The sequence below is a fragment of the Camelina sativa genome, chromosome 19 (genome assembly GCF_000633955.1).
Source record: "Camelina sativa cultivar DH55 chromosome 19, Cs, whole genome shotgun sequence".
Lineage (NCBI taxonomy): Eukaryota > Viridiplantae > Streptophyta > Magnoliopsida > Brassicales > Brassicaceae > Camelina > Camelina sativa.
The window spans coordinates 4,506,541-4,522,740 of NC_025703.1; the positions used below are offsets into that span (position 1 = coordinate 4,506,541).

The window sequence follows — 16,200 nt, forward strand, 5'->3', positions numbered from 1 at the left end:
TCTCTAGCTCTTGTGTATTGTGATGAGTTTGCCAAGTTGGGAAGATTGTAATAGAGACAATAACAGAAGTACTAAAATTTTAGAGGTTGCAAAAAGACAAGTCCAACATATTCCACACACTTGAGAATGTGGTGTCTCTCTTTGACTCCTCTCCCTCAATCACTCTCTATTTATGTATGCATCTTTTCAATCCACACACATCTCTCTTAACACACACATACATATTTATATATATGTAATCCCTAAAGCTGATCATCTTCATCTTCAATTTCAATTCTTTGTAATTCATCTTTTTCAATTGATCAATTCCAAGACCTCCCTTTCTTCTTGAATCTCTCTATATAGCCAATTTAATGGAAGCAGCTGCGGAGGCTGTATCAGCCGCTAGGGAGCAATCATTGATCCTTAAAGGGAAACGGACTAAGCGGCAACGTCCGCAGTCCCCAATCCCTTTCTCTATCATCCCTCCTATGTCTTCACAAGAGCCGGATGCTGAAGAAGAATCCACTAGTCTTGTTTCCAAGGAGCAGAATCTCAATGATGATATCAACAACAATAACAACAAGAATGATAACAATACTTTGATCAATGGTGTTCCATCTTCATCTTCTGCCTCGTCATCTTCCAACAACAATGCCACATTAAAGGCCACTATTGACGAGGAAGATCAAGATATGGCTAATTGTTTGATCCTCCTCGCTCAGGGTCACTCTCTTCCCCACCACCAACCGCAACAAACAAGACAGCTTATGATAAGTTACCAAGATTCTGGTAACAACAACAATGCGTATAGATCTAGCAGCAGGAGGTTTCTGGAGACATCTTCATCGAACGGAACCACAGCGAACGGCGGAGGCAGAGCCGGTTACTATGTTTACCAATGCAAAACATGTGACCGTACTTTTCCGTCTTTCCAAGCTCTTGGCGGCCATAGGGCTAGCCACAAGAAACCTAAAGCCGCCACGGGTCTTCACTCCAATCATGACCTCAAGAAGTCTATCTACGATGACCCCGTTTCTCTCCATCTCAACAACGTTGTCACCACGACTCCAAACAACAATAGTAACCATAGATCGCTTGTGGTATACGGTAAAGCTAATAATAGTAAGGTCCATGAATGTGGGATATGTGGAGCCGAATTCACATCCGGACAAGCATTAGGTGGTCACATGAGACGACATAGAGGTGCAGTCGTGGCCGCAGCAGCCGCCTCTACCGCCACCGTAGCGGTTGCGGCCACTACAGCTACTGCAAACACTGCTTTGTCATTATCGCCTATGTCATTTGATCAGATGTCGGACGGTCCGGTTCAGGTTCCGGTTAAGAGAGCCAGGAGCGCGGTTGTGTCATTAGATTTAGATCTGAATCTACCTGCCCCGGAAGATGAGAATCGGGTCAACGGATTAAGCTTAGCTTCAAAGCAAGAACACGAACAAGAACATGAGCAAACACAACAGAAGAAACAGAGAGAAGAACAAAAGTCTCTTGTCTTGTCTTCGGCTCCTACATTGGTGGATTGCCATTACTGAAATCAAAAATTCAATTCCTAAGATTCATTTATTGATTTTTAAAGCAGAAATTGATGAATCATTTTTCTAAGAAAATTACTGATTCCTTGCTTGTACAAGACTTGCAAGATTCTTCTCTTCTTCTTTTTTCCTTGCCAAAGAAAACTATGTATTATACAAATATATATACTCCCATTAGGCATATGCAGATGCTATGTATGTAATTACATCCAAGTTAATGTAAGATCTTACTTTATATTTTTAAATGAATATACATACTCCCAATACAGCGTAGGATGAACGTAGTGATTAAAGACCATGCACATTCTTACTTTATATTTAAATGAATATTCAACTAATATTACATATTGTATAACATATATATATATATATATTTCTTTTGATAAAGTATACTTATTTTTTTTATGCTAAGAGCTTCGGTTGATCCATTAAATAGTTTTCTAAAAAAATCGGTCACGTCGGTTCATGTATACTTTTAGCCATAGTCTCATAGAATGTATTTTTTGGATTAGAGAAAAAAAGGCTTAACCCTTAAAGAAAGAAAAGAAAATTAAAAGGTTCATGAAAAGGGCGTGACGGGTCCAACTCTTTTTGTTAAATTTTCATTTCAAACCGAATACTTGTTATCAATATCATGTTGACATTATACGAATTTATTTTGCTAATGCCCTTTATAGGTGCAATACCAGTATAATGTCAAAATCGTCTCAAAATCGTACGCTGAGATATCAACTTTTTATCGGAACATAACACTTTTCTCAGCTCGTCAAGATTGAGTGTATTCATTTGCTTCGTGAAGACAAATGCACTCAATGTGAGATATTGCTTGCACCTGTCTCCTCTCTGTTTTAGTTAACGCACCCGTCCGTCGTCGGAATGGTCTACAAGAATCATGGGCTTTTAATATTTTTAAGTTCAGAAGAAATTAAGCCCAGAACCCTAGACACGAGGCCTCTTTATGAGTTTTTTTCTTCTTTTTAAAATGTCTTGATATTTTTAGCATTTTGTCCTTTTGGGAAGACAGTGGTGTCAGATAGCTGACAACCTAAAAATGAATAAATAACAAAATGGTGTTTTCTTTTTACTTTTACTTTTCTTTTCTTCCACAATACAATTATGTTCATAAATAAATGGGATACACAAGAATTGGATATTTCTCGATTTGAATTCTGCCTGCGAATTAGTTACACAAACAAAGCATAAGAGACAAGAGACGTAGCGTATCAAAAAAAATAAAGATAGTGCAAAAATATCATATAGTTTTTGGTACGCCTCATCAATTCCGCTCCATTATAACTATTTAGAATTTCAATATCAAAATGTTGACAACAAAAACTTTTAACATGTACCAATATGCCTATTCCATTTTCTAGAAGAAGAATAAACAGAGAAGAAAGTATATTTTTGTCTTTGTCCACCTTGACTATACAAGTTACAACAACCCCACAAAGTAAAATTAATCGTAGTTAGTTATTATATATTGATTATAAATGAAATTAATCTAAACGAAAACCAAACTAGGGGAACGTAACTAGAAATTAAATTGAAAGAGGAAAGAAGAAAAATAAATAGAGTAAGATGATGATTCGTGTGGACCAAGTCTCTCTCATCCCCTTTAGCTTGCCTTATTGGTAAAGTATCCTTCTGCAAGCAAACGTATCTGTCACTCCTTTTTTATTTTTCACCTTCTACATTATTCTCATTTAACTCTTTTATTTTTTCTTTGGTCAACGTCTTTTAAACTTTTGTTCATCTCCATCTAAAAAGAAAACGACAATATTATCCTAGTTAAATAAATTTATTAAACTCAAAATGGGACATTATCACTGATGAGGGGTAATCACTTTCCTGGATATGAAAAGAGAAGGCAAATGTCAAAAATATGACCATTATATTATATATATGTATATTTTCCATCAAGATTGTTTTCTTAGATTTTACTGGTATTATATTTACCCTAACGTTTGAATGGCAGTATTTCATGAGATATATATATGCAATGCACTTAATATAAAAGGAAAGAAATAAACTATTTTCTTTTGGTGAAAAAATACTTAACATGTTTAAAAGATTTATTATTATCACAGAAATAATCTTTGATTTTTCATTTAATATTTAACATATTATTTTAATTATTCTATATCCACACACATATTTATATATTATGCTTTTTGTCAACTCTATAGATATATTATGGTTAAGATTGTTTTAGGAAAGTCATTTCGTAGAATATAAAAAATTTTAAATATTTTATCGTAAAGAATAGTTACTTTTTTCAGACCACTACGACAGTGTTTCCTTTATTTTACTGCACACAACGACAAAAACCTAAGCAGTAACGTTCCCTAGGGTTTATTATTACTGCCAAACACTCAAAAAAAAAAAAATTATAAAAGTTAAAAAGAAAAAAAAAATTAAGAATCGCAATCCGAAATTATACTTTTGTTTTCTAGCTTTCTAGGAACTCTAAAAGAAAGCAAATTTCTTGCAATTGAAGGTACCTTTAATCCTTTGTTTGTGAGCTTTTCTCTCTTTTTTTTTGCCATTTCCTTCTCCGTCTAACTTTTTTCAATTGATATGTTTGTCTTCTGAGACAGATTCCAGAAGAAACCCTATTAACAAGTTCGGTCCTTTTTTTCTCCTTTTTGCTTCAAATGGGTCGCGAATCTTTGGCTGCTGTGTCCTCGCCGCCATCGGCGACTGCGCCGAGTACTGCCGTGTCGGCGACCTCGCTTGCTCCTGGCTTCCGATTTCATCCCACTGATGAGGAACTCGTGAGTTATTACTTGAAGCGGAAGGTTCTAGGCAAACCTGTACGTTTCGATGCGATTGGGGAGGTCGACATCTACAAGCACGAGCCCTGGGATTTAGCAGGTTCGTTCTTTGGGTTTCTCCCTCTTCCTCTCTAATGATTTGGGTGTTTTTTTCCTGTCAAGATTTTGTGAATTTGTTGCTTCTGATTTGGGATTGGGCTTATTCGTTGTTTCGTCTTCTGTCGAAAGGTTTTAGCTTTTTGGGAATCGATTTCATTTGCTGGGCAATTTTGTTGTTGTTGTTGCAGATTCTCTCTGTTCGTACCTTTGGTTATGTTTACGCAATTAGGTTGTATAACACTGTGAAGAGACTTCTTAATTGGGGAAAAAGTCTTAATTTTTGTTGTCAGATTCCTTAAGAATCACTGCTATCTTGTGCTTCAGTTCTGTTTGCTTGCGTTTCAGGGAATGAAGTTTGTTGCTTGTGTGTTTGGTTTATCTATCTGAAGTGTTATATTAACTCTGGTTTTAAGTAGTCTCTTCTGTTGTGATGTGTGTTTCAGTGTTTTCACGGTTGAAAACTCGGGACCAAGAATGGTACTTCTTCAGCGCGTTAGATAAGAAGTACGGGAATGGTGCTAGGATGAACAGGGCAACTAACAAAGGGTACTGGAAAGCAACTGGAAAAGACAGAGAAATCCGCCGGGATATTCAGTTGCTCGGTATGAAAAAGACGCTTGTTTTCCACAGCGGGCGTGCTCCAGACGGGCTTAGGACTAATTGGGTTATGCACGAGTATCGCCTTGTGGAATATGAAACTGAAAACAACGGAAGCCTGCTGGTAATTCTACTGTCCAAAAAGAGTTGCTTTTGAATTTGGTTTATTTCATATTGTCAAAAGAATCCTTTCTTAACTCAATTCTTTGTCTGGGGTCAACAGGATGCATATGTGTTGTGCAGAGTGTTTCACAAGAATAACATTGGGCCACCAAGTGGGAACAGATATGCGCCATTCATGGAAGAGGAATGGGCTGATGGCGGAGGAGCTCTGATTCCAGGAGTAGACGTTAGGGTCAGGGTAGAGCCGCAACCACAAGCCAATGGACACAACCAGATGGAACAGGTTTGTGCTTTCTTTATACTCAGGCTTCATGACCCTGAAGCTGAACAGTTTCCCTTTTTAAAAGTTTCTTATATGCAAAATTTCCTCCAAAGTGAATCATACTTCTTATATGCAAAAGTTCTTTGTTGATACTTAGCTTACAAAAGTTCTTCTTATATGCAAAAGTTCTTCTTACTTATAAAACTTCACTAAGCGCTGTTTCAGTGGGCTGAGTTACTTAAACTGCTTTAGTCCATTAAGTTTGCTAGAAGCTCTTGTAGAAACTCAGCTCAACCTTACAGCTTTGTCTAATGAATCGTGTCTCTTGATTCACAAGATATCTAAGTTTTCATTACAGTCTTTTTTCCTTGGGATTTATTGTCTGATTGCAAGATATTTTAGACTTACAATCCTCGTTTTGCATAATATGAACTCGCATAATTGATCAGTGCATGTTTATCGGAAAGAGAATCAGCTGTTGTGTTTTGGCTCATCTGCAAAGTCGATCAAGTCATTATGGTTTTAGATGTTTTATGTCTGCTGGGGTTTACATAAGTTGTAATTTGTTGCAGGAAATCCATTCAGCAAGCAAGAATCTTATTAACATTAACGAGCTACCGAGAGATGGTACTCCAATGGATATCGAACCTAACCAACAGAATCATCATGAGAGTGACATCAAGCCGCAGGAGCATAACAACCGTAATGGTTATGATGAAGACGAGGAAACACTCAAACGCGAGCACGCAGAAGTAGATGAGCGTCGTCCTCCAGTATGCATTCTCAACAAAGAAGCTCCACTACCTCTCCTCCAATACAAACGTAGACGCCAAAACGAGTCCACCAACAACTCAAGCAGGAACTCACAGGACCATTGTTCGTCCACAATAACAACCGTCGACAATACAACCACCTTAATCTCATCATCAGCTGCTGCCACAAACACTGCCATATCTGCATTGCTTGAGTTCTCACTTATGGGAATCTCCGACAAGAAAGAAAACCAGCAGCAACAGCTACGTCCCCACAAGGAAGCTATTCCTCCTACTCCACAAGCATCTTCCGAAGAGAAGGTTAATGATCTCGAAAAGGAGATTCATCAGATGTCTGTTGAGAGAGAAACTTTCAAGCTTGAGATGATGAGTGCAGAGGCAATGATCAGTATTCTTCAGTCAAGGATCGATGCGTTGCGTCAGGAGAACGAGGAACTTAAGAAGAACAACGCCAGTGGACAAGCTAGTTAAAACACCTCACCACCATCCATCCAGGTTTCTTCTTCTTTATCTTGGACTTTTAGCTGTAATCTTGGTAATAGTATGAGCTATGGATGTAGCTTTTTCAGAAACAGTATGAATCTCTGTTGTAAAATTAGGATAAAACAGAACGGAGCCACCCAGACGGGTCTTTATTTTACCTTTCTTCATTTTATTTTTATGTTCTGCATCTTTGGGGAACATTTTCAGGTGGATCCATTGTCATATATTATCAACTATCTAGTCTTTTCAAACAAGAACTATCTTTATTTGTCTCAAAGGAATGTTCAGTCTCCATGAAAGAAAGAAAGCTTTTTCTTTTGTGGCTAAAAGCGGTAATCATATAGTGGTCAGGTTTGAGGGCATAAACGTCAGTTCACATTCTGGTTCTGTTGCTTCATCATGGTTCTGTCTCCATGGATAGCATAGCATAGAACTGGGAAGAGAGCTTCTTCGGGTAAAGTCGTGGTTAGTGGTAATGGGTGAGGGTATAACCGTCTTTAACCAATTCGGCTAGCGTTACGATTTATGAGTTTATGACACTGCGGCTCCGTCAACGACGTTAGAAGACTTTTGTTACACGTAATTTGCAATTTTTTTTTTTTTTTTTTTTTTTTTTTTTTTTTTTTTTTNNNAAAACAAAAAGCAAAAAGCGCTTGGTACGATTCAAGCCTGGATTCCATTTTCAAAATAAATAAATAAATCTATTTTTAAGTATTATCAATTTAATTTCAAAAACTTCCTTCTGTAATTTTTTCTTTTTGAACAGAATATAGTATGTTATTCACGAAACGAATTTATACCGACAAAATATAGTTATAAAAATATGAAAATATAAGTTTGCGCCAAGCAGCTAACATCAACATTCAAAGTTTACAGAACTAGCTAGAGGTCCAAGATATCGACGTGTCGCTACTTTATTTGCTGCCATCCAAAAATATCAGAGCAATTAAGCGTCACTTTATACATACTATCACTTTTAAAGTTATAGTAATATTTTCCACGGTGACTTAGCTCCGGGTGATTCGTCGTCGCCTCTCTTCTTCTCCGATTTGCTTGCTCTCTCTTTTTTCTTCTTCGAAAATTCTAAAACTCAAATTTCCATACTATACATGCTTCATCAACCAACCACATGTGGTCTTTACCTCTTTTTATTTGGTGCATCTTACTTATAGTTTCATATACAAGCCTACCTAGATTTACAATAATAGTATTGTGTAAACATGTATACTAGTTGTCTTAATTTGTAACAGTTGATTTAAATGTCGACAGCTTTCATTTCCTACATAGGTAAATGGAATTTAGTAGGTAAAATGGTTTCATATCTAGGTAAATGGAATTTAGTAGGTGTTTTTTAATTTTGATTTTAAGTTTTTAACTGTATTGTTCTACGGAATCTATCTATGCTCAACTCTTTTCAAGAATTTATTACTTATTTATCTATCATTTATGAGTTTGTGTGACCCTTGTTGAATGATTGTACTTTTTGATAAGTTTGCTCTTTTTTTTTTTTTTTAATATCTTTATCCAAGAGTCGTAAATAAAAATAACTTAACTTTTTGAACGACTAACGACAGTGTTTTTTTTTATTAATTTACTACATAAAACGACAAAAAACCTAGGCAGTAACATTTCTAGGGTTTTATTACTGCGACACTCAAAAAAAAAGAAAAAAGGGAAAATGAGAAAAAAGGAAATGTAAATCAAAATTGGAATCACAATCCGAAAAATACACAAGTTTCTTTCTCTACTGGGGAACGCGAAAAGAAAGCAAATTTCTTGCAATTGAAGGCACCTTTAATCTTGTGCTTATCTCTTTCGTTCGTAACTTGTCCGTCAAATCAAAAACCCATTTGCCCAACTTGTTGTTTCTTGTGTTCGTCAGGTCAGTTTTGGGGAAAAGGGAAATTGAAGAAAACCCTAAAGGACAACTACTCTCTTTTTAATGGGTCGCGAATCTGTGGCAGTGGTGACTCCGCCGCCCTCCGGTACTGCTCCGCGTACTGCTTCCGTGGCTACCTCACTTGCTCCTGGCTTCAGATTTCATCCCACTGATGAGGAACTCGTCAGTTATTACTTGAAGCGGAAGGTTCTGGGCAAACCTGTACGCTTCGATGCGATTGGGGAGGTCGATATCTACAAGCATGAGCCCTGGGATTTAGCAGGTTCGTTGGGTTTTCTCTCTTTGTTTCTCCGTATCTCTACAATTTTGGATTTTTTCTGTTCAATTTTGTTGCTTTTGATTTGGGATTTTTTTTTTTCTGGTGTGGGCTTCTCTCCTCTCGCGTGTTCTGACTCATTTCTTGGAAAAGGGTTTTTGCTTTATAGGCTCCGATTCGATTTTTTCCTAGGGATTTTTCGATGCAGATTCACTGTTGTTACATTTTGCTATGTTTAGACTTATAACACTCTGAAGACATTTCAATTTAATCGAATTCTTAAGTGGTTCAATATAGTTGTTTTTTCCCACAGATTCCTTAAGTTTTATGCTAACTTGTGCTCCAGTTTTGTTTGCTTGTGTTTCAGGAAATGTAAAGTTTGAAGTTTTGAGTTAAGTCTGAGTTAAGTAATCGCTTCTGTTGTGTTTTGTGTTTAAGTGTATTCGAGGTTGAAGACAAGGGACCAAGAATGGTACTTCTACAGCGCGTTAGATAAGAAGTATGGGAACGGCGCTAGAATGAATCGAGCAACTTACAAAGGGTACTGGAAAGCAACTGGGAAAGACAGAGAAATCCGCCGTGATATTCAGCTGCTTGGTATGAAAAAGACGCTTGTTTTCCACAGCGGGCGTGCTCCAGACGGTCTTAGGACTAATTGGGTTATGCATGAGTATCGCCTTGTGGAATATGAAACCGAGAATAACGGAAACCTGGTGGTACTGTATTTATCCAAAATGACTTTCCAGTTATTGGGTTTATCTGATATTGTGTTCAAAGATCTTATCTTCTCTCAATTCTTTGTTTGGGTGCAGCAAGATGCATATGTGTTGTGCAGAGTCTTCCACAAGAATAACATTGGGCCACCTAGTGGGAACAGATATGCACCGTTCATGGAAGAGGAATGGGCTGATGATGGAGCGGCTCTGATTCCAGGAGTAGACGTTAGGCTCAGGGTAGAGCCATCGCCAGTAGCTAATGGAAACAACCAGATGGACCAGGTCTGTGATTTCTTCATACCCAGGCTTCATATCTCAAAGTCTCATTTGTTTCATTTCAATATCATTTATATGCAAAGATTGTGAAATTCTCTCTTAAATGCTGTTCCATTGGGCTGAGTGACTTCATTTGAAATGGATTAGTCTATTTACGAACCAATCTACAATTCAATGTTATTAGTGCAAATGTTCATATTTGTCTGATGCATCATCTCTCTTGTTTCACAAGATATCATATTTCTTATATGCAAAAACTCTGTGTTGAAGTGAAGCTTCTCTAAGTACTGGTTCAGTGGGTTGGGTTACTCCATTGAGTCTGTAACCAACTCTTGTAGAACTCAGCCTTGTAGGTATCATCTGATTAAAAAAACTCTCTTGATAGAGAAGATATCAAAAGTATGTGTGGTCCATTTTTTGTTGTTGTTGTTTCTTGGGCATTTATAAGAAGTCATGCTGATTACAATATCTTTCAAACTTTGCATCCTCGCTTGACCGGCACTTGTCACTGCATCATATGAATTCACTTAATTGATCAGTGATAATGTTGATTTGAAGTAGAATGATTTGTTGTGTTTTAGTGAAAATGCAGTTTTGATCTTTCATCTGCAAAGTTGATTGAAATATTTGATTTCAGATATTTTGTGTCGTCTGGGGTTCACAATAATAACTTGTCATTTGTTGTAGGAAATCCAATCAGCCAGCAAGAGTCTCATTAACATCAATGAGCCACCGAGAGAGACGGCTCCAATGGATATTGAACCTAACCAACAGAATCATCATGAGAGTGACATCAAGCCGCAGGAGCATAACAACAATAATCACTGTGATGAAGCTGAGGAAACACTCAAACGCGAGCACACAGAAGAAGATGAGCGTCCTCGTCCTCCAGTATGCATGCTCAACAAAGAAGCTCCACTACCTCTCCTGCAATACAAACGTAGACGCCAGAACGAGTCGAACAACAACTCAAGTAGGAACACACAGGACCATTTTTCGTCCACAACAACAACCGTCGACAATACAACCACCTTAATCTCATCATCAGCTGCTGCCACAAACACTGCCATCTCCGCATTGCTTGAGTTCTCACTCATGGGCATCTCCGACAAGAAAGAAAACCAGCAGCAACCACTGCGTCCTCACAAGGAAGCTGCTCTTCAGACTCCAGTTGCATCTTCCGAAGAGAAGGTTAATGATCTCGAGAAGGAGGTTCACCAGATGTCTGTTGAAAGAGAAACTTTCAAGCTTGAGATGATGAGTGCAGAAGCAATGATCAGTATTCTCCAGTCAAGGATCGATGCGCTGCGTCAGGAGAACGAGGAACTTAAGAAGAACCATGCCAAGGAGAACGAGGAACTTAAGAAGAACCATGCCAATGGACAATAAATGCGCTGAATCCCTTCCAGGTTTTCTTCTTCTGCTTCTTGCCTATGTTAGCTTTAATCTCCATCCCTAATATATTATGAGTCATCTATGTAACTTCTCTAGAACGAATTTGCTGAACTGCGTGCGTGAATCTCTCTGTTGTAACATAGGATACAACCCATCCGAGCCCCTGAGCCGAATGTGTTTTATCCTTTTTCTTTTTTATTTAGTTTGGATGTTGCTGCATCTTTTGAAAACAATTTTAGGTTGCTCCTCCTGTGTCATATATGATCATCTATCTAGGTTTTATACTTTTATGCAGACAAAAAATCTCTCCCTCAAGAATGTTCTGTCTTAAGGGCATAACTGTCATTTTCAAGGTGTATTACCATCTAGATTTCCGGACAAGATCTTTCTTCGTTGAATAATGTTCGGCCTCTGGTAGTACCGTGTGGTTAATGGTCAGGAGTGAGGGTATAACCGTCATTGACTAATCCGGCTATCATTACGAATGTGGTTGCGTCAGCAACGTTAGTAGACTTTCGTTACACGTAATTTGCAAAAATTATTTAAAGAAAGCAAAAAGTGTTTGGTACGATTTTTTTAAGCCTTTTTTTTCTTTTTTTTTTTTCGTTTCAACGTTACTTTTATAAGTAGTTTCTTTATTTACTCTATAATTCAACCAGATTTTTCAAATATATATTTTTCAAAAATATTTAGTCATCGATGATTTGATATTTATTGAAGTGGATAAATAAAATCTTACTATATTATTTGCGCTAACCAACTACCTCAACAAAATTCTAGAGACTTGAAAACTGTGACTAGTCCAAGACTTCCACGTGTCACGTTACTAAGGACTGTCACCAAAAAAAGGAATCACAGCCAGTGACTTGATAGTTTCTCGGGGAACACTTTCCTGGAAAATAGTATTAAAACCTCAGCGCAGCGGTGTGAAACTTCTTCACTACGGTCGCGGTCCTTCTTCTTCCTCGTCACTCGTCTTCTCCGATTAACCTATTTTTTCTTTCTTTCTCATTTACCTCAATTTCTAAAACCCTTTTCTTTCCAAATCATTGTTTTGCTCTTTCTTTTCTTGATTCTAATTCGACAGAGCATCTTTTTAATTTTAACCAACCTTGTGTTTGAGTTTTTGGTCGACCGAATTAATTATATGGGTGGTGGCTCAGCAACGTCGCTCGCTCCTGGGTTCCGTTTTCATCCCACGGACGAAGAACTCGTTCGTTACTATCTGAAACGAAAGATCTGCAATAAACCATTTAAGTTCGATGCTATCTCTGTTACCGATGTATACAAATCCGAGCCTTGGGATCTCCCTGGTCAGTTCTGTTCTTCGATCTCTTCATGATCGTTCCATTTGTATAGAAAGCTATTATATTTATATCATTTAAAGAAAATTTTGATTTTTGTTTTTTTTTTTGGTGGGAATGAATTTTTAGACAAGTCGAAGCTGAAAAGTAGAGACTTGGAGTGGTACTTCTTCAGTATGCTAGATAAGAAGTATGGTAACGGATCGAAGACGAATCGTGCGACTGAGATGGGTTATTGGAAGACGACAGGGAAAGATAGGGAGATTCGTAATGGGTCAAAGGTCGTTGGGATGAAGAAGACTCTTGTTTATCACAAAGGTCGAGCTCCTCGTGGGGAAAGAACCAATTGGGTTATGCACGAGTATCGCTTGGTTGATGAAGAACTCGACAAAATTAATGTTCATCAGCAAGTAAGACTTGGAATAAGTTTTTTTTTTTTTTTTTTTGCCGTTTTTATATTATATATATGCAATTTGTGTTGTTGTTGACTTTGTTTTGGGAATTCTGGGAAGGATGCGTATGTGCTTTGTAGGATTTTTCAGAAGAGTGGCTCAGGACCTAAAAATGGAGAGCAGTATGGGGCTCCGTTTGTTGAGGAGGAGTGGGAGGAAGAGGATGATATTATTACATTCGTACCTGATCCTTATCTTGCAAGTGAAGATCATGTTTATGTCCATATGGATGACATTGATCAGGTTTGTCTTGTAGTTTTTAGGTTCTATTGCTTATCTTGATCCTTTACTGTTACAGTAATTTATGACAAATTGTGAATTTTTTTTCTTTTCTTGTGATTGGGGATACGCAATATTATGCATCAACTTATGGTCTGTCAGGCACTAGAATGTTATATGTTTGGTACATATGGATGACTAATAGGGGAGAGCATGATAGGGATAGGGTGAGGTAGAACTGATGTGAAGTCTTTGATTTTATCGGGTTGTTTGGAACTTGGAAGCCTTAGGGATTTGGAAAATTCAGTGTGTTCTAGAGTTCACTTTTCATTTAGTTTTTGGTTGTAAAATTAAATGATATCTTTTTGTTAGCTTTTAGTCGATTGTTGTGTTCCTTTGTACTCATCAAGGTTTCACCCTGTGGAATAAAAGAAGCTTGTGCAAATGTCTCTTAATCATTCACTTATCTTATCAGATTTCCTACTAGGCTGTTTATTATGTTCTTTTCTAAAATCGGATTTATATCTTGCAGAAGCCTGACAACCTTGTGGTGTATGATGCCATTCCTCTCCCGTTAAACTTTAATCATGGGGAATCAAGCAATAATGCTGAAACAAACTACTCAGACTCCATAAACTATATACAACCAGGAAACTATGTGGACTCTGGTGGCTACTTTGACAAACCAGAAGAATCTTCTGAGAAAGATCAGAAGCCTATTATCCATGATGGTGACCTTCATATTGACGCATTGTTTCAAGATGACGAAATTGGCTGTGGTGTCCAGGACGAGCACACGGCAAATTTGCAATCTTCTGGCAACATCTTTGGGACTGATTTATCATGCTACAATGATTTTCCTGCTGAGAGCAACTACTTGACCGGTGGGGAGTTTCAGGATCCGAACAGTAATGTTCTGCAGAATGATGGTCTGTACTTGGAAACAAATGATCTCAGCAGTACTCAGCAAGATGGTTTCAACTTTGAAGATTATCTTACTATCTTTGATGAGGACGATGAGAATGCTCAGTACTTGACTTTTGATCCTTCTCAACTTATGGGAGATGAAGATGTTTTTGTTGATCAAGAAGAGCTCTTTCAAGAGGTATACAACCTTATTATTTCGACTTGTTTTTGTTTCCTTTTGATTTTTAACTCACGTTTAATCCAACAGGTCGATAAAGAGGAGACGACAGGAGACAAACAAGTGGTGGAAGAAAAAGAAAAGGATGAAGCATCTTGTTCAAAACAAGTNTTCACCCTGTGGAATAAAAGAAGCTTGTGCAAATGTCTCTTAATCATTCACTTATCTTATCAGATTTCCTACTAGGCTGTTTATTATGTTCTTTTCTAAAATCGGATTTATATCTTGCAGAAGCCTGACAACCTTGTGGTGTATGATGCCATTCCTCTCCCGTTAAACTTTAATCATGGGGAATCAAGCAATAATGCTGAAACAAACTACTCAGACTCCATAAACTATATACAACCAGGAAACTATGTGGACTCTGGTGGCTACTTTGACAAACCAGAAGAATCTTCTGAGAAAGATCAGAAGCCTATTATCCATGATGGTGACCTTCATATTGACGCATTGTTTCAAGATGACGAAATTGGCTGTGGTGTCCAGGACGAGCACACGGCAAATTTGCAATCTTCTGGCAACATCTTTGGGACTGATTTATCATGCTACAATGATTTTCCTGCTGAGAGCAACTACTTGACCGGTGGGGAGTTTCAGGATCCGAACAGTAATGTTCTGCAGAATGATGGTCTGTACTTGGAAACAAATGATCTCAGCAGTACTCAGCAAGATGGTTTCAACTTTGAAGATTATCTTACTATCTTTGATGAGGACGATGAGAATGCTCAGTACTTGACTTTTGATCCTTCTCAACTTATGGGAGATGAAGATGTTTTTGTTGATCAAGAAGAGCTCTTTCAAGAGGTATACAACCTTATTATTTCGACTTGTTTTTGTTTCCTTTTGATTTTTAACTCACGTTTAATCCAACAGGTCGATAAAGAGGAGACGACAGGAGACAAACAAGTGGTGGAAGAAAAAGAAAAGGATGAAGCATCTTGTTCAAAACAAGTTGATGCAGATGCAACAGAGTTTGAGCCAGGTAAAAACCCTATTACCACAATCAGAACTTAACCCCCATATGTTAATAGGTGTCGCATGTTCTGTTTAGATGATTGTTCAATTGCTAATAATGCAGATTACAAGTACCCGTTCCTCAAAAAGGCAAGCCACATGTTGGGTGCTATTCCCGCTCCGCCTGCATTTGCTTCTGAGTTCCCTACAAAGGCTGCAGCTATCCGGTTAAACGCAGGACAATCATCAGGTTCAGTTCATGTAACCGCAGGTATGATCACAATATCAGACAGCAACATGGGCTGGTCGTACGACAAAATCGCGAACCGTGAGTTAATCCTTTCTTACCGTTTGGTCCAAGAGAATGCGTCCGGGAAATTAGGAAATAGTTTAACAAGGGCAATGTTAATCTTCATGTGTTTCTGGGTCCTCCTACTCTCAGTTAGTTTCAAAGTAAGCACTTTGGTCACTTCCCAGTGATAAGTTCCACACTTTTTAAAACACGACCTATGTGTTTGTACCCATTATTGATATAGATTTACTTGCAGTGTTCTGCTACTCTGTTTTGTTGTCTAACTATATTGAATAATCTCATTTTTGTATCATGGTTGACCGAAAAAAATTCATGGGTAAAAGTAATAGTATTTATTGTAAATGCAATGTTTCAAAAGCATTTGAAGTATCAGAGAGTAACAAGAAGACATTTAGTAATGTCAAAACACCCATCAAGCAAAAGATCGCAACGCTCGACCTTTCCCCAAATCTCTCCGTCTTCACGCCTCTCCACTGAAATCTCCACACACCATATTTTATTTTTCAGAACAGAGGGATCATCATCGTCTCACGAATTTCAAAAACAATATCAACATTTTACCGCAACTAACTATGTATGACCGATAATCACCTAAGGGAAGTTTTTCAAGACCCTTCACCACCCCCCACCC

The 16,200-nt window shown here is 37.8% G+C and overlaps 5 protein-coding genes across 7 annotated transcripts in view; 4 read left to right on the top strand and 1 right to left on the bottom strand.

Moving 5' to 3' along the window:
- LOC104764760 (zinc finger protein ZAT5) lies at nucleotides 1-1,768 on the top strand. Its single transcript, XM_010488356.1, has one exon. It carries the CDS (start codon nucleotides 354-356, stop codon nucleotides 1,527-1,529), a length of 1,176 nt encoding a protein of 391 aa, XP_010486658.1. The 5' UTR covers nucleotides 1-353; the 3' UTR covers nucleotides 1,530-1,768.
- LOC104764762 (NAC domain-containing protein 59-like) lies at nucleotides 4,025-6,862 on the top strand. Its single transcript, XM_010488357.1, has 4 exons — nucleotides 4,025-4,403; nucleotides 4,846-5,123; nucleotides 5,223-5,405; nucleotides 5,957-6,862. Exons 1-4 carry the CDS (start codon nucleotides 4,184-4,186, stop codon nucleotides 6,626-6,628), a joined length of 1,353 nt encoding a protein of 450 aa, XP_010486659.1. The 5' UTR covers nucleotides 4,025-4,183; the 3' UTR covers nucleotides 6,629-6,862.
- On the top strand, nucleotides 8,326-11,600 carry LOC104764763 (NAC domain-containing protein 26-like). Of its 3 annotated transcripts, XM_010488360.2 has the most exons (6): nucleotides 8,326-8,428; nucleotides 8,523-8,802; nucleotides 9,235-9,512; nucleotides 9,609-9,794; nucleotides 10,476-11,197; nucleotides 11,479-11,600. In XM_010488360.2, the coding sequence occupies exons 2-5, from the start codon at nucleotides 8,583-8,585 to the stop codon at nucleotides 11,175-11,177; spliced, it is 1,386 nt and encodes a 461-aa protein (XP_010486662.1). In that variant the 5' UTR covers nucleotides 8,326-8,428; nucleotides 8,523-8,582; the 3' UTR covers nucleotides 11,178-11,197; nucleotides 11,479-11,600. The 3 variants fall into 3 exon arrangements, with proteins under 3 accessions (XP_010486662.1, XP_010486661.1, XP_019096888.1); XM_010488359.2 differs by lacking the exon at nucleotides 11,479-11,600 and having other exon boundaries at nucleotides 10,476-11,467; XM_019241343.1 differs by lacking the exon at nucleotides 11,479-11,600 and having other exon boundaries at nucleotides 8,337-8,428; nucleotides 8,528-8,802; nucleotides 10,476-11,467.
- On the top strand, nucleotides 12,104-15,861 carry LOC104764764 (NAC domain-containing protein 53). Its single transcript, XM_010488362.2, has 6 exons — nucleotides 12,104-12,496; nucleotides 12,617-12,897; nucleotides 13,000-13,182; nucleotides 14,534-15,106; nucleotides 15,176-15,284; nucleotides 15,381-15,861. Exons 1-6 carry the CDS (start codon nucleotides 12,331-12,333, stop codon nucleotides 15,734-15,736), a joined length of 1,668 nt encoding a protein of 555 aa, XP_010486664.1. The 5' UTR covers nucleotides 12,104-12,330; the 3' UTR covers nucleotides 15,737-15,861.
- The window catches only part of LOC104767419 (putative F-box/kelch-repeat protein At3g10510), a 2,128-nt gene continuing 1,859 nt past the window's right edge, over nucleotides 15,932-16,200 (bottom strand). The window contains 2 exon segments of the mRNA XM_019240804.1: nucleotides 15,932-16,095; nucleotides 16,097-16,198. Of these exon segments, the coding sequence (XP_019096349.1) occupies nucleotides 15,939-16,095; nucleotides 16,097-16,198 (259 nt within the window). The 3' untranslated portion in view covers nucleotides 15,932-15,938.

What these genes read in the sequence shown, in the direction of transcription:
- LOC104764763 (XM_010488360.2), top strand. Translation starts at nt 8,583, where the DNA reads ATGGGTCGCGAATCTGTGGCAGTGGTGACTCCGCCGCCCTCCGGTACT. An exon ending in TGAGCCCTGGGATTTAGCAG is followed by an intron (nt 8,803 to 9,234) that starts GTTCGTTGGGTT and finishes TTTGTGTTTAAG; the next exon opens with TGTATTCGAGGTTGAAGACA. An exon ending in AGAATAACGGAAACCTGGTG is followed by an intron (nt 9,513 to 9,608) that starts GTACTGTATTTA and finishes GTTTGGGTGCAG; the next exon opens with CAAGATGCATATGTGTTGTG.
- LOC104764764 (XM_010488362.2), top strand. Translation starts at nt 12,331, where the DNA reads ATGGGTGGTGGCTCAGCAACGTCGCTCGCTCCTGGGTTCCGTTTTCAT. An exon ending in CGAGCCTTGGGATCTCCCTG is followed by an intron (nt 12,497 to 12,616) that starts GTCAGTTCTGTT and finishes ATGAATTTTTAG; the next exon opens with ACAAGTCGAAGCTGAAAAGT. An exon ending in AAATTAATGTTCATCAGCAA is followed by an intron (nt 12,898 to 12,999) that starts GTAAGACTTGGA and finishes AATTCTGGGAAG; the next exon opens with GATGCGTATGTGCTTTGTAG.
- LOC104764760 (XM_010488356.1), top strand. Translation starts at nt 354, where the DNA reads ATGGAAGCAGCTGCGGAGGCTGTATCAGCCGCTAGGGAGCAATCATTG.
- LOC104764762 (XM_010488357.1), top strand. Translation starts at nt 4,184, where the DNA reads ATGGGTCGCGAATCTTTGGCTGCTGTGTCCTCGCCGCCATCGGCGACT. An exon ending in AAAACAACGGAAGCCTGCTG is followed by an intron (nt 5,124 to 5,222) that starts GTAATTCTACTG and finishes TGGGGTCAACAG; the next exon opens with GATGCATATGTGTTGTGCAG. An exon ending in GACACAACCAGATGGAACAG is followed by an intron (nt 5,406 to 5,956) that starts GTTTGTGCTTTC and finishes AATTTGTTGCAG; the next exon opens with GAAATCCATTCAGCAAGCAA.